At 43.9% G+C, this 13475-nt stretch overlaps 1 protein-coding gene across 1 annotated transcript in view; it reads left to right on the forward strand.

Annotated features, from left to right (window-relative positions):
• The window catches only part of LOC306934764 (neuroligin-4, X-linked-like), a 24951-nt gene extending 11711 nt beyond the window's left edge, over positions 1 to 13240 (forward strand). Inside the window, exons 7-8 of the mRNA XM_079517523.1 lie at positions 8373 to 8979; positions 11582 to 13240. Coding sequence (XP_079373649.1) covers positions 8373 to 8979; positions 11582 to 11986 — 1012 coding nt within the window. The 3' untranslated portion in view covers positions 11987 to 13240. The remainder of the gene's footprint in view (positions 1 to 8372; positions 8980 to 11581) is intronic.
• Positions 13241 to 13475: the final 235 nt, after the last annotated feature.

Raw genomic sequence — 13475 nt, forward strand, 5'->3', positions numbered from 1 at the left:
TAATCCTCTTACATTAGGCAAGAACAAAAGTATGGGAATACATCACATATATAAAATGCATTTATCAAGAAACATGCGTAAGCTAATAACGTAACTAGAACATATCTATATAATGACACTATACATATTAACTATACATATATACTATCCTATATTACAATTGAAAACATGTGCCCAAAAGCACGCACAGGAACAAAAGGCACCAGCTACTACGTCACTGACACGCTGCAACACGCTGCAACACACACTGCAACAACACACTAACACGTCACACACTCACCTCCGCGTCGTTGGTTCCCTATCTCCTCATGTCGCGCCGCACGGCCACACTCGACACCAGCCGCGTAACAATTGTCATCGCACTGCCACTACAGCCGGCTCCCGTCCACACTCGCAAACAATATCAATATCAATAATAAACACAAACACGCCACAAGCACCGACACCCCCGCCTAATTTGTTGCCACGTCTATGAAAACAAGCACCGAAAAAATGCCATTCAACACGCTACTTACACACACTACCACTCGCTTACAATACGCGGACCTGGCAACACTACATTCTCTCTCCCATTTGCTCAGAGCCCACCACGTGACCCACACAGGGAGGGAGACGATTGCGTGATGCTTCTATGTACAGGATTCTATAGGTCACCACTTTTGGTGTGACACACATACGGCTTCTGTTTACTAATATGCGTTGTCAACACGTGCTGAGTTGACAAACATTGACCGATTTCGGAGAAGACTGATAGTTTCTCCTTTACTACTTAGGCTGTGGAAGTATTCACACTAGGCAACTTTTGCATTTATTGGCATTGCCAATTTGGGGAGAACAGGAGGACGAGGAGGTGATCAAGCTCCACAACACCACATTGGTAGGTAGCCTCAAGGCTGCTTTTATTTGCCTTCTTTTTCCTCTCGAGGCTGCATGGGATGATGTGAACCCCTCCAGCAGGCTAGGGAGCACCGCTCCGGTTAGCGGAAAATGACCGCGGGGTGCGGGTTGCCAGGTTTTTTTATAAGTAAAGTATTTACATTCAATTAAAAAAACATATATATATAATACATTTTAATTTACGTCATATTTAGCGGCATTTCGACCAAACTTCTCTGTTCTTTGTCAATGGCAAATATTGAGACGTGTGGGGACTAAAGCTGTATATAGGAGGGCCCTCAAACACATTATTTCATAACTTCTCATCGTGCTCCTAAAAAAAAATTTGGCATTGCCAATTTGGGGAGAAAAGGAGGACGAGGAGGTGATCAAGCTCCACAACACCACATTGGGAGGTAGCCTCAAGGCTGCATTTATTTGCCTTCTTTTTCCTCTCGAGGCTGCATGGGATGATGTGAACCCCTCCAGCAGGCTAGGGAGCACCGCTCCGGTTAGCGGAAAATGACCGCGGGGTGCGGGTTGCCAGGTTTTTTTATAAGTAAAGTATTTACATTCAATTAAAAAAACATATATATATAATACATTTTAATTTACGTCATATTTAGCGGCATTTCGACCTAATTTCTCTGTTCTTTGTCAATGGCAAATATTGAGACGTGTGGGGACTAAAGCTGTATATAGGAGGGCCCTCAAACACATTATTTCATAACTTTTCATCGTGCTCCTAAAAAAAAATGTGTGCTACTAGCCGCAATTAAATACACAGTTAAAATAATAAGAAATTTGCGCCAACGACTGCGTCGACACCTGGCGTGGAACAAACGGGACGAACCGAGGCGCATATATGGATAACAACACTACACGCGCGCTGCAACACAAAACAGCTGCATACAACGCGTGTCACTGTGCACTTCTGTATCTGTGGACTTCTGTATCGCAACGCGGGCCAACGCAACTCTGGGATGAGCGGGCCGAAGGCCCGCGAAATTCTAGTGCTATACATATGTACTATGATGTGCTATGACTACATACAATGCAATTATTGTGCTGTCTACATGACATGCTATAAGTCTGTTTCAAATGCTATCTAAGTCTAAAAAGTGCTATCTAAGGGGGTAGGATAAGTGCTATGGGCCATGATGGAGTCTGAAAAGGTGGGTCTTCAGACTACGGCGGAAGATTGGGAGTGATGCTGCAGTTCTGATTGCAACGGGGAGTGCATTCCACAGTTTTGGGGCCAGAAGGGAGAAGAGTTTGGGACGTGTGGAGCGTTGTCCCGGCGTTTTTAGTGAGGGTACTTCCAGCTTTCCTGCGTTGGCTGATCTGAGTGCGCGGGAGGGTTTGTAGGGTTCAATCATGCTTGCAGGATATGGGGGAGCTATACCTTTGGTTGCTTTAAATGCCAGCATCAGAGTTTTGTATTCTGTGCGGGCAGCGACTGGGAGCCAGTGCATGAGCCCCTTGGGGGCGGTGGGCCTCGGTGCATCGCACCGGTTGCACCGTCGATATTTTCGCCACTGGGCTTTTGTGAGCACCCCAGTCATTTTTACAGGACAATTTTAGTTTTTTTCAACCAATGTTCGAATGCCCCCGCCCCCCTGTCAAAAATTGCTGAAATCCCTAAAACGAAAGAAAGCAGCAAATGAAAAACAAATGACACTCATCTTTTACTCTCTCTAATAACAACCTAAAACATGAACCTTGGTTGATGTGGCAGTTCACCCTGCCACTGATGATATATTGTACGACCTGTATTAAATTCTGATTATTTATTTCTAATCTAACAGGAAGGTAGGGACATAAATGGGTTAAAGTTTGAATTATTATTTATTGTGTATGTTGCAGAGAATTATATTATTTCGGGCTGTGTATGTATATTGGATGACTCTTGATTGTTAATTGCTTGTTGTCTCCATGGTAGGGAGCAACTATCAGCTGTGGGGTGTGGGGAACCTACCAACAGTATGAGGGTTTGTTTAGAGTACCCTGCTTTCTCATTGTTTGTATGATATGGTTAATTGATTGAATAATAAGTTATGTATAATAATATGTGATGAATAATATGTGTTGTCCCTGGACATTATGAAGTACTGGTGTAATTGTGGAATCAATTCAGGGTGGTATGTTCCAGTGGGAGGGGCTTAGCCTTTATATGTAGGGAGGCCTCCCACTGCCTGGCAGTGGCAGTTTAAGTAGGACAGTGGAGGTGGAAAGAGCTATGGCCACCTGGTCAGCATCTCTGTAAATACTTTTGTTTTGGTCTGTGTGAATAAAGACAAACAGCATCTCTGCATCAAGGACTGCCTGGAGGTTATTTTCTACATATTTTCCCGGTTTTCATACTACCCACACTAGGCAAGTGTGACAGTTGAAAAAAACTAAAGTTGTCCTATAAGTTTCTTGATTGAGTATTTAGATTTTGATATTCATTTTACCAGACACGTGACGTCCCCTTCCTATACAAACTCCATTTTAACCATGTTAAGATTAATTGAAAAGACCTGCCCTTGGTTCTGGTGGCTGATATTGTCATTGTCCTTATAATGCACGAGGAGACTGTGTTTTTACAATTACTTGTTTCATGTTTCTTTTGTTTTATCTTTATTTTATTTTTTTCCCAAAGAATTATAAAAAAGTGGAAAATTGAAATTTATGTCTAAATACTGAATCAAGCAACTTAAAAACTGTCTGGGGTGTTCACAAAAGCTTGATTAGACATTAAAATGACCCCAAACATTTGAAACACGTTTGAAAGTGAAATATCCCTTTAAATTATCATTTTACAGTAGAGAGCCTGTCTGGCAATCAGAAGGTCCTGATTCACCCCCTGGTCTGCCCCCTGGTTTGTCCCCTGATTCTCCCTCTGGTTTGTCCCATGGTTTGTCCCATGATTCGCCTCCTGGTTTGCCCCCTGGTTTGCCCCCTGGTTTATCCCCTGATTCGCCCAAATATGGAGTCTATGATGTCAGAACATCATTGTGATGTCAGAACAGGCCACCTCCATATATGGAGATCTAGGGGTGATCAGGTGTGATCAATTGGCTAATTTGGGCCCTGTCCAGAGCCTTGGCAGTGGCCCTGTCTAGAGCCTTGTGCTGGTTCTGGACAACAGTGTACGAACGGTTCTCGAGTTACGTGGATTACAGACGTACATACTGTACACATGTACAGAGACGTGGTGTCCGGCTGTAGAGCACCGAGTCGGTAACGATGGAAGTTGGAGTTCCATGCCCCACCCGGCTATGCAATACCTGTGTCGGAGTAGTACCCGCTCCACCCATCTGTCTGTGTCCCTTTGCAGACCAGCTCCATATATATTTGCCATATTATGGAGACATATGGTTGGGCTAATTTGGGGCCTGTCCAGAGCCTGGGTGTGTCAAATCCGAGGCCGTGCATGACCATTGTGATGTCAGAACATCATTGTGATGTCAGAACAGGCCAGCTCCAAAGATGAGCTATTTCTGTATCTGTCTCTCAGTGTCCTTTATTCCTATATATGGAGGTATGTGTCAGGCATGCCCAAATATGAAGTGCAGGCCAGCTCCATATATGGAGATCTATGGTTGGGCTAATTTGGGTCCTGTCCAGAGCCTGGGTTTGTCAAATGCTAGGTTGCACGTCATTGTGATGTCAGAACATTATTGTGATGTCAGTACAGGCCAGCTCCATATATGGAGATCTATGGGTGGGCTAATTTGGGCCCTGTCCAGAGCCTGGGCAGAGGCTTTTGTGCTGGTTCTGGAGGACAACTGGCCACAACTGGACAACTGGACACCGGGCACTGTACTCCCTGTGGTGGTGTAGAACGTCACGTGTGTGTCAAATTTGAAGTCGGTGTGACTAATGATTCTCATGTTACCTGGATTACCACAGAGACGTGGTGCATTTATAGATAGATAGCAAATGGCCGCCGTGTCAATATGGTGTATAGTGCCCACTGCTCCTAATAGTTCAATTTCATGGTCAAATGTACAGCGACAAAAAATACCCCAAAGGAGTGGAGACTTATCAATTATTTCCGCTAACCAAAATATCAGTAATTATTCCACATCCTTTGATTTCTGGCTTCTTGGGAAATGTATTTCTTTTAATTTTTGTCTTGCTCCATGGTGCTTCATTTATGGTCAATTTGTTGGACTAATAAATGGTAAAACCATCAGAATATTCATTTATGTGCAAGTGTAGTCATTGCCAGGGATTATGAACAGAAGCTATTCAAAATTACCTTCAAGATAGGACTGAGGTGATTGCTGTAGCTAGAGATTAGCCTTAAGACATCTCTCCACAGATAAGTGGCTTTTTAAGAAACTAAAGAGAGTTGAGTTTTCAGAATGGGGAAAGAGGAAGATGCAGCATTGGAGGGTAAATATCCTTGGGTTTACACCATAGGCCTACACCAAAAAATAATGAGCTCATTGGAAAAGGATGGATTACTGCAGGTTATCTAGATGCTGTATCCAATTTCTGACTGAAAATGTTATTTATGAACCAACTATGTTTGAAATATATAACAGACGGTTAAATGCTCATAATATCTATCAATCTCAATTAAAAATTCTGTCAGATTGTTTGTTTTGCTAAATAATCTTTATAAGGCATTGAGAAACCCATTCTAGGTTAGTGGCCATCATTATTAAAAGTACTATGTTCTCTTATTCTGTTTAAACTCCTCAACGGTTGGTTACATGTAGAACATCTACTATTAGCTTCTAATCTTTAAAAGCTTTGCAGACTTTTGAATGTGGAAGTCAACTTGCCCATCAGCAAAAATCCTGTAAACGAATAAAGACATAAAGCATTTTACAAAACTGATAATTTACCCTGATAACTGTGGCCAATATCATGCTATATAATTTAGAAGATAATTGTACTTGTTGAGGATGGACCTTTTTCTGTACTGCTCCAAGTGAGTAATTACTAGTAATTACTCCAATAGAGACTCACACTCTCTCCACTGAGACCTCTTTAGATTTAGCAAGACATCTGTAGTCTAGACGTGCAGGTCTAAATCTCCAAAGAGCCATAGTATCTCTCCACGGACAGAATTAGGCCAGTATTCAAACTGTTCTTTAAACTTTGGAATAGTAAAAAAACAAAAAACAAAAATCATTCTATTGCAAGTGCATTAAGTGGATGCCTTGCCATGCAAGCGAAAGATTCTCAGTTTTGCAGCCACACTGTAAAATCCCAAGTGTACATTTAAAGGGTGTTGTTTTGTCATTCCTTTTTTAAATACACTGTATTATAGCAGTTATTGCTATGGAATGTTTGTTCAGTAACAGGGGGGTCTGTCCAGCAGTTTAGTACTGTTTAGTTTAAAATAAGTTGAGTCGGGATCTACCAATTTTATCCATTCAGGAAAGAAAACTCATACTGGATAAACAAGTGAGATTGGAAGTGATGAAACAAAAAATGAGTGGACAAATTGGAACTGGAACACTTAAATTACCTTCATGGGGCACATTCTCCTGGAAAATAAATACAATTGGTATCCCAATCCCTAATTACTAAAGAGCTGGAGAGATCGGTAGTCAGACCCCTGTTACTGAAACAAATATCTATATAATGATTATTATCAGAATATAGAATTTTATTTTTTTACAAAAAACATAATGACTTACACCCCTGTTCCGTTTCTACCCTCTCAGGGTCAAATGAACACACGCAAAAGAGGGCAGTTGAAAACAAGGGTTTAATAAGCACCATGACACTTGCTATTAACGTTTCACTCACATCGCAGTGCGTCTCAGTAGGAAGGAGGCAGTGGTGGAAGAAGTACTCACATTTTTTACTTAAAGGGATATTTCACTTTAAAAACAACATTTGCTTATTTTATCGTCTACTCAGGCTTATGTGAACACCCCAGACAGTTTTTAAGTTGCTCGATTCAGTATTTAGATATTCATTTTACCTACACCTTCCTATACAAACCCATTGTAACTTCAAACTCCATTTTAACCATGTTAGAAAACACCCGTCCATTTTTCTGGTGACTGATATTGTCCTTCTAATAATGTGTGGGGGGCGTGTTTTAAAAAAAAAAAAATCTTTTCATTTAGTGTTTTCAAAAAAGATTTTAGAACAGATCCTCCGCCAGGAGGAGACCGGAGGAGACGCAAAAATCTATATAAATTATAAAAAATAAATGAAAACCGTTGCAGTTGTAGTGGAGAAAAAGTACAATATTTACCTGCAGAAGGAGGAGAGGACACTGGAGCAGCACGGACATTTTAAGCCATTTTATTAGGTGCTAGTATACAAAAACGACTAACGTTTTGACCTATGCGGTCCCTCTGATGAGACGCATAGGTCGAAACGTTAGTCGTTTTTGTAGACTAGCACCTAATAAAAAGGCTTAACCCATTCTGGGCGGGAACCCCTTTTGGTGTTAGCATTATGTTATGCTTTAGCTATTGAAAAATAGCAGATCTACAAGCTCGTAACGACTCACATAGAAACAGCTTTTTCAGAAACCTGTCAGGATGTAGAAGACATTTTTAGAATCTGATCTCAGGTCAAAAAGGCTTAAAATATCCGTGCTGCTCCAGTGTCCTCTCCTCCTCCTGCAACACATGTCCTTGTTCCTGTGATGCACTGGACCAGCCTTTCCAGGCTTGAGGCGCGTTGGTAGACTCCCTTTGTTTACAATATTTACCTCTGAGATGTAGTGGAAGTATTGGAAAGTACAGTACTTAAGTAAATGCACTTAGTTACTTTCCACCACTGCAAAAAAGCAGAACATGATGCCCTCTAATGTGTATTTTTACGCTCAATGCACATGAATGCAAACGCACCATTCCTCCCATTACTGTGTGCAAAACCGGGCTGTCCATGAATTTCCTCGGCTGTTTGTTTGTTCGTTTGCTTGTGTTGTTTCTGCGTATGCATTGATTGACAAGTAAGTATATAGCATGTAAGTGCCAAGTCTGAGAATGTCCTGTGTATTTCCCTTTCACTGAAATTATCCTATAAACATACTGAAATACATGTCTGTCGTCATTGTCAGGGTTTTCTTAAGGATTTCAGTCTTTTGGAAACAGCTTTTATCCTTTTCAAATGAGGATTGATGCTTTTCTTTCTGCCCATCGTTATTTCGTTCTACTGTGTGCTGGCATTTCCCTACTCCCCGTTCTCTCCTCTAATCCTAACCAACACACTGTTCTATATCTCTGTGTCACTTTGTGTTCGCCCGCATGTGAATGTGGAAGTGTATGTTTATAGGTCTGGCAAGATTCTAATATAAAAACTAGTTTTTATCCCAATGAGGTTTAGTGACATCCAGACAACTCTGGTTGAACAAATTACAAACCATAATCTTTCCATAATAAATCCTCCTCAGACTCCCGTTTGTTAATGTTAACTACTTACGACTGGTATAATGTGAGGGAAAACAACAGGTCCTACACACAGTCTACACTCTGTAATGGGCAACACATGACCCTGCTCTGCTGTCTGTGTCTCTTTAACTACAGAGATCCAAACCAGCCCGTACCGCAAGACACCAAGTTCATCCACACAAAGCCTAACCGCTTTGAAGAAGTGGCCTGGTCTAAGTACACGCCCAAGGAGCAGCTGTATCTTCACATTGGCCTCAAGCCTCGCGTCAGGGACCACTACAGAGCCACCAAGATCTCCTTCTGGCTCCAGCTCGTGCCCCACTTGCATCACGTCAACGAGCTCCTCCAGTCGGTGTCCTCCTTCACCCACAGTCCCAACCCTCAGGACGACACCCCTTACTCCTACACCAAGCGCCTGGCCAAGGGCTGGCCCCCGAGCAGCACGCGGCACCCGGGGTCGCAGGGCGGGGGCACGCCGCAGCCCCCCGAGCCGTCGCTGGACCAGGGAGGGGAGAACGGCGTGCGCGTCCCCAACGAGGACTACTCCACTGAGCTGTCGGTGACCATCGCGGTGGGAGCGTCGCTGCTGTTCCTGAATATCCTGGCGTTCGCCGCGCTGCTCTACAAGAAGGACAAGCGGCGTCTGGAGCACCGCAGGCCACGCCCGCTCCCGCCGAGACGTGACATCACACCCGCAGATGTTGCTGCTCATCTGCAGGGGGAGGGGCTTCTGTCGCTACAGGTGAGGCATGTTTAGTGTCTGTCTGTCTTTCTGTCTTGTCTGTCTGTCTTGTCTGCGTGCGTGCGTGCGTGCGTGCGTGCGTGCGTGCGTGTGTGCGTGTGTATTTTTAGGTGTATGTAAGGGAGGATTTGGGTGATGTCATGATTGAGACACATGGGCACATACTGTATGTTCAGAAGCATCTTCCATAAAATCGTAATAGTCTCGGATATTTCGTATAAGAGCAAAGGTTAGCCTCAGTCTGTGATTTCTTCACAGTACAGTATTGTATGTAGAACAGCAGGAGCAATATTACTAAAACATCATAATGTTAATATGTTCCATGTTGTGTTCATTGTTTAGGAAACGGCGCACATTAGGATTGGTCATACAAACATTTTCAGTCGTGAGATTTTATTTTGCTTTCATCCATGGAGACAGCTGATGGCTAATGTGTATGCACAAGAGCAAGAAAGTGCGTGCGTGCGTGCGTGCGTGCGTGCGTGCGTGCGTGCGTGCGTGCGTGCGTGCGTAAATGCCTACTTGCTGAATTTCAATATATTAAGGCTACGTGCTACGTGGCATTAAGACCCGAGACCAATTCTACAAACTAGAAGATTGACTGGCCTTCGGCGTAACGCAGAAACCTGTGGCGTTGCGTAGTGAGTGGGCCTAATGGTCAAAAGAGGTGGCTCAAATGTGCCTGAATAATGCGTTTCATATTAACTGTTACTGTACAATTTGTGAAGACATTGAGGTCAGGATAATGACAGGACAGAGAAGTGATGAGTCTGTGTTAAATTTGGAGGCAGGTGGAGTGCTGGTCAGCCCGCGATGAGCTGACGCACACAGCTACGTTGCCTCTCTGATTCTGGTAGTTGGATGCCTTCTAAATCAGTAGTTCTCAAATGTTTTCGTGCCAATGATATATTTATTTGCCTATTATATTTACCGTGTTTTAGCTTCCCATCGCTAGGCAACACTTGCTTCAATGGTGGGACGTCTTTGAAATCGAAAAACTCATGCACATACATGCACGCGCGATCTTTAGCTGCGTTTTTCTCGGAATTGAGGCTCAGATTGAGGTGATATGAGGTGAGGTACAATGTTAGGAGCTCAATAAAAAAAAATCTCGATGTCCCGGTTAGCATATTAGCGCTTGTTCTGACGCTAGCGAAGGTGATCGGCGGTGGCTCGAAAATGGGTGATTACTACTTCCGGTTCACAGGGTCTTCTTCGCAGCCTTTTTCGTGCATTCTGTTGGCACTGGTGCCACAGCGCCAGAGTCAATGGTGGCATGGAATCGGTTAAGAATTTTCTTTAAAACGTATGTTGCTATACTGTATATTATAGCTAAAATCTAAAATGACACAGATGCTTTCCCGGTTTTAATGGGTTAAATACCTGGCGTGAAATTCACTATATTTAGGCTACTTGCTTAAAATGTATGGGTTGTACCGAAGTCAAACCGGCTCATGCTGCAAGTGAAGGTCTGCGTGACCTCCTGTCGCGATGCTTGAGAAACAGTTGAAGTGGATTAGATTGATCCATTGCAATGCAACACTCAACAGGCACTCGTGTGTGTGCATGCATATGACTCTATATGCTCAGCATTCTTTTTTTACGGTTTGTATTTGTCTCATGTATAATCCAGTGTCCTGTCATGTCTGATTACCTGTCTGACAGAAGAATAAAGCACTTGTGTTGTTGTTCTTGAGAGGCACGGCGCCGCTGTGCATAATGAGTGTGATTTTAACTCTTTGTCAAGTAAAACCACACACCTGAGAGAAAGGCTGTCACACAGCATGCGTAGTGTATGCACTGACTGGCCGCTCCGCTGACACGGTCGCTGTCACAGAGGGTGTTGTTCCTGTGACCCAAGGCAACAGTGGAATGTAATGAGTCCGCTTAAAACTCAATGGTCGCCAAGGACTTATTTAACTTCTTTTTCATGATGTCCTGGAGCGCCAAGGACGTGTTTTTCGTGTTTTATAACATTTTTTTAGACTTTTTTTTTTTGAAAAAAATATAAAATAAAATAAAAGATATATGGTGGCGGTCTGGGACTTTTGGCGGCCCCTGGTGGCGGTGAATGAGTTAAAGGACTATTCCGGAGCAACCATTTTCTTACCTTAATCTGATGTTATATAATCGTTGCTGTCTGGAAGAAACCACCTAAATCCATTTTTTAGGTTTTTTTTTTAAAATAAATCCAAACTCAATGCTATTGAACACGCTTTTCGTCTGTGTGTTGGTTAAAACAATATTGAAGCAATGGAAAGTATTAAAAAACGCTTCAACAAAAAACCTCCTAACTCCTCTTGCTCTTTCTCGTCCATTTATCGATCTGTCCACCTGCCACCCCACCTACACCATCCATTCTTTTATTTGCCATCATCCATCCTTCGATCCATCTTCTCGGTCTAACCATCCAACCTTCCTTCCATCCATCCATGAATGTCTCTACTCATCCATCCGTGAATACCTCTACTCATCCATCCATCCATCCATCCATCCATCCGTGAATACCTCTACCCATCCATCCATCCATCCATCCATCCATCCATCCATCCATCCATCCATCCATCCATGAACCCCTGTCCTGGTGCATGCCTCCATGCAGGTGAAACAGTTGGAGTGTGACGCTGCCTCAGCAGACGAGAGGAACCACCACCACCACCACACCCTGGACACGCTGGACGCGCTGGACGGCCTGGACACCCAGGACATCTACAGCACGCTGGACACCGTGCGCCTCACCTGCCCGCCCGATTACACCCTGACGCTGCGCCGCTCTCCCGACGACGTGCCCCTCATGACCTCCCTTACCCCTGGGTCGCTACCCGTCACCCCGGGGTCGCACCCGGTCACCCCGGCCACCCCCATGACCCCCATGACCCCGGGTTCGGTGGCGGCGATGAGGCTGGGCCACCCTCACCAAGGATACACGCACCACAGTCCGTACAGCAATACGCACTTGCCGCACACGCACATCGCCGCGCACACACACTCCACCACGCGCGTATAACCGCAGCGATGTGCACACGCACGCATACAGAGAGACGCGGCTGGCACCACATGTTCACACTCACACTCAACATGCAGACACACACACACACACACATAGATACACACACCACCACTCTCACGACAAAAGACATAAATACCTCTACTAATTGCCCTGCAGGATTGTTACAAACAAACAGAAAGAAAGACATTATCAGTAACAGGATGGAAAGACAAAACAGCTGTGTGTTGCATGTTGGAAATGCAAAACGGGAAGGAGCCTGGGAATTGTTGTTCTATGCATTGGTTACGTCGCCGTGTTCAGAACCAGGGGGTTTACCCGAAGACAGCCGTCAAACGTCACACGACTTGCTTTGGAATAGAAATAGTCTGCTTTTTCTATACACCTGCAGATGGATGGCTGTCACGGAAAAGTGCGTTTAGTTACAGGTCCTTTTACACCTGCACCTGTCCTGGACTACGGAACCCGACTGAACGGAACCCGTGCTGGGCTGGACATCGATCTGAACTCTACGGAACCCGACTGACCGGGAACCGTGCTGGGCTGGACATCGATCTGAACTCTACGGAACCCGACTGACCGGGAACCGTGCTGGGCTGGACATCGAACTGAACTCTACGGAACCCGACTGAACGGGAACCGTGCTGGGCTGGACATCGAACTGAACTCGGGAGGAAGCAAGCGTGAGGAGTTACCACACACAGACTGGAGACGTCAAGTTGCAGCAACCTGTGAAATGTGAATGTAGCATTTTTCCATGTAAAGCTCAAAGGCCCTGTCCGCCAAGGATCAAACAAAGCTGAGGAGAAGGATAAGATAAAAAAAAAAAATACACAAAAAAATACACAAAACTAAAGAAAAACAAAGTGGGAGGGAAAAAAATGATTCGATAATGAGACATGCAGATGCAGGGAATGGGGGGATTTCAAAATCAGCATGTGTGAGAGAGGACAAGTTGGTCAAACTGTGGGGAAGACTTCATTGAGAGGGATTTCACAACTGTAGGGGGAAAAAAATAAGAGAGATACAATAGCGTGTTGGAAAAAAACCTGCTGACAAAGAGCGAGGGAGAGTGAGGCGAGGGAGAAAATTCAATTCAGTCAAAGAGAGCGCCTCCGAAAACAGTTGCCAGAATTATTGAAGAATCACTCTAACCAGCTATATGTTCAAGTCTTGTAAATAGAACGGAGAGATAAAGATGATATATTATGATTTGTAGCATTTACTGCTCTTGCATTAAAACATGACTTATTTAACCACATTTATTGCTTTCATTTCAGATATTACTGTAAATGTATAGATGTCCTGAAGCAAGGCTGGTAGTCTTTCCATCTCACCCACCGTAGTATGTACACAGTACCTTTATTTAAAAAGCTATATTTGCTATGCACTGTCATTTCTATAATTATGAGATATATACGCATCTAGGTGCCCATTTAGATGTCCCAGTAGAGACATACAGTAGGACTCCTTTTCCATACACATCCTG

Source organism: Electrona antarctica, assembly GCF_951216825.1.
Source record: "Electrona antarctica genome assembly, chromosome: 13".
Classification (NCBI taxonomy): Eukaryota; Metazoa; Chordata; class Actinopteri; order Myctophiformes; family Myctophidae; genus Electrona; species Electrona antarctica.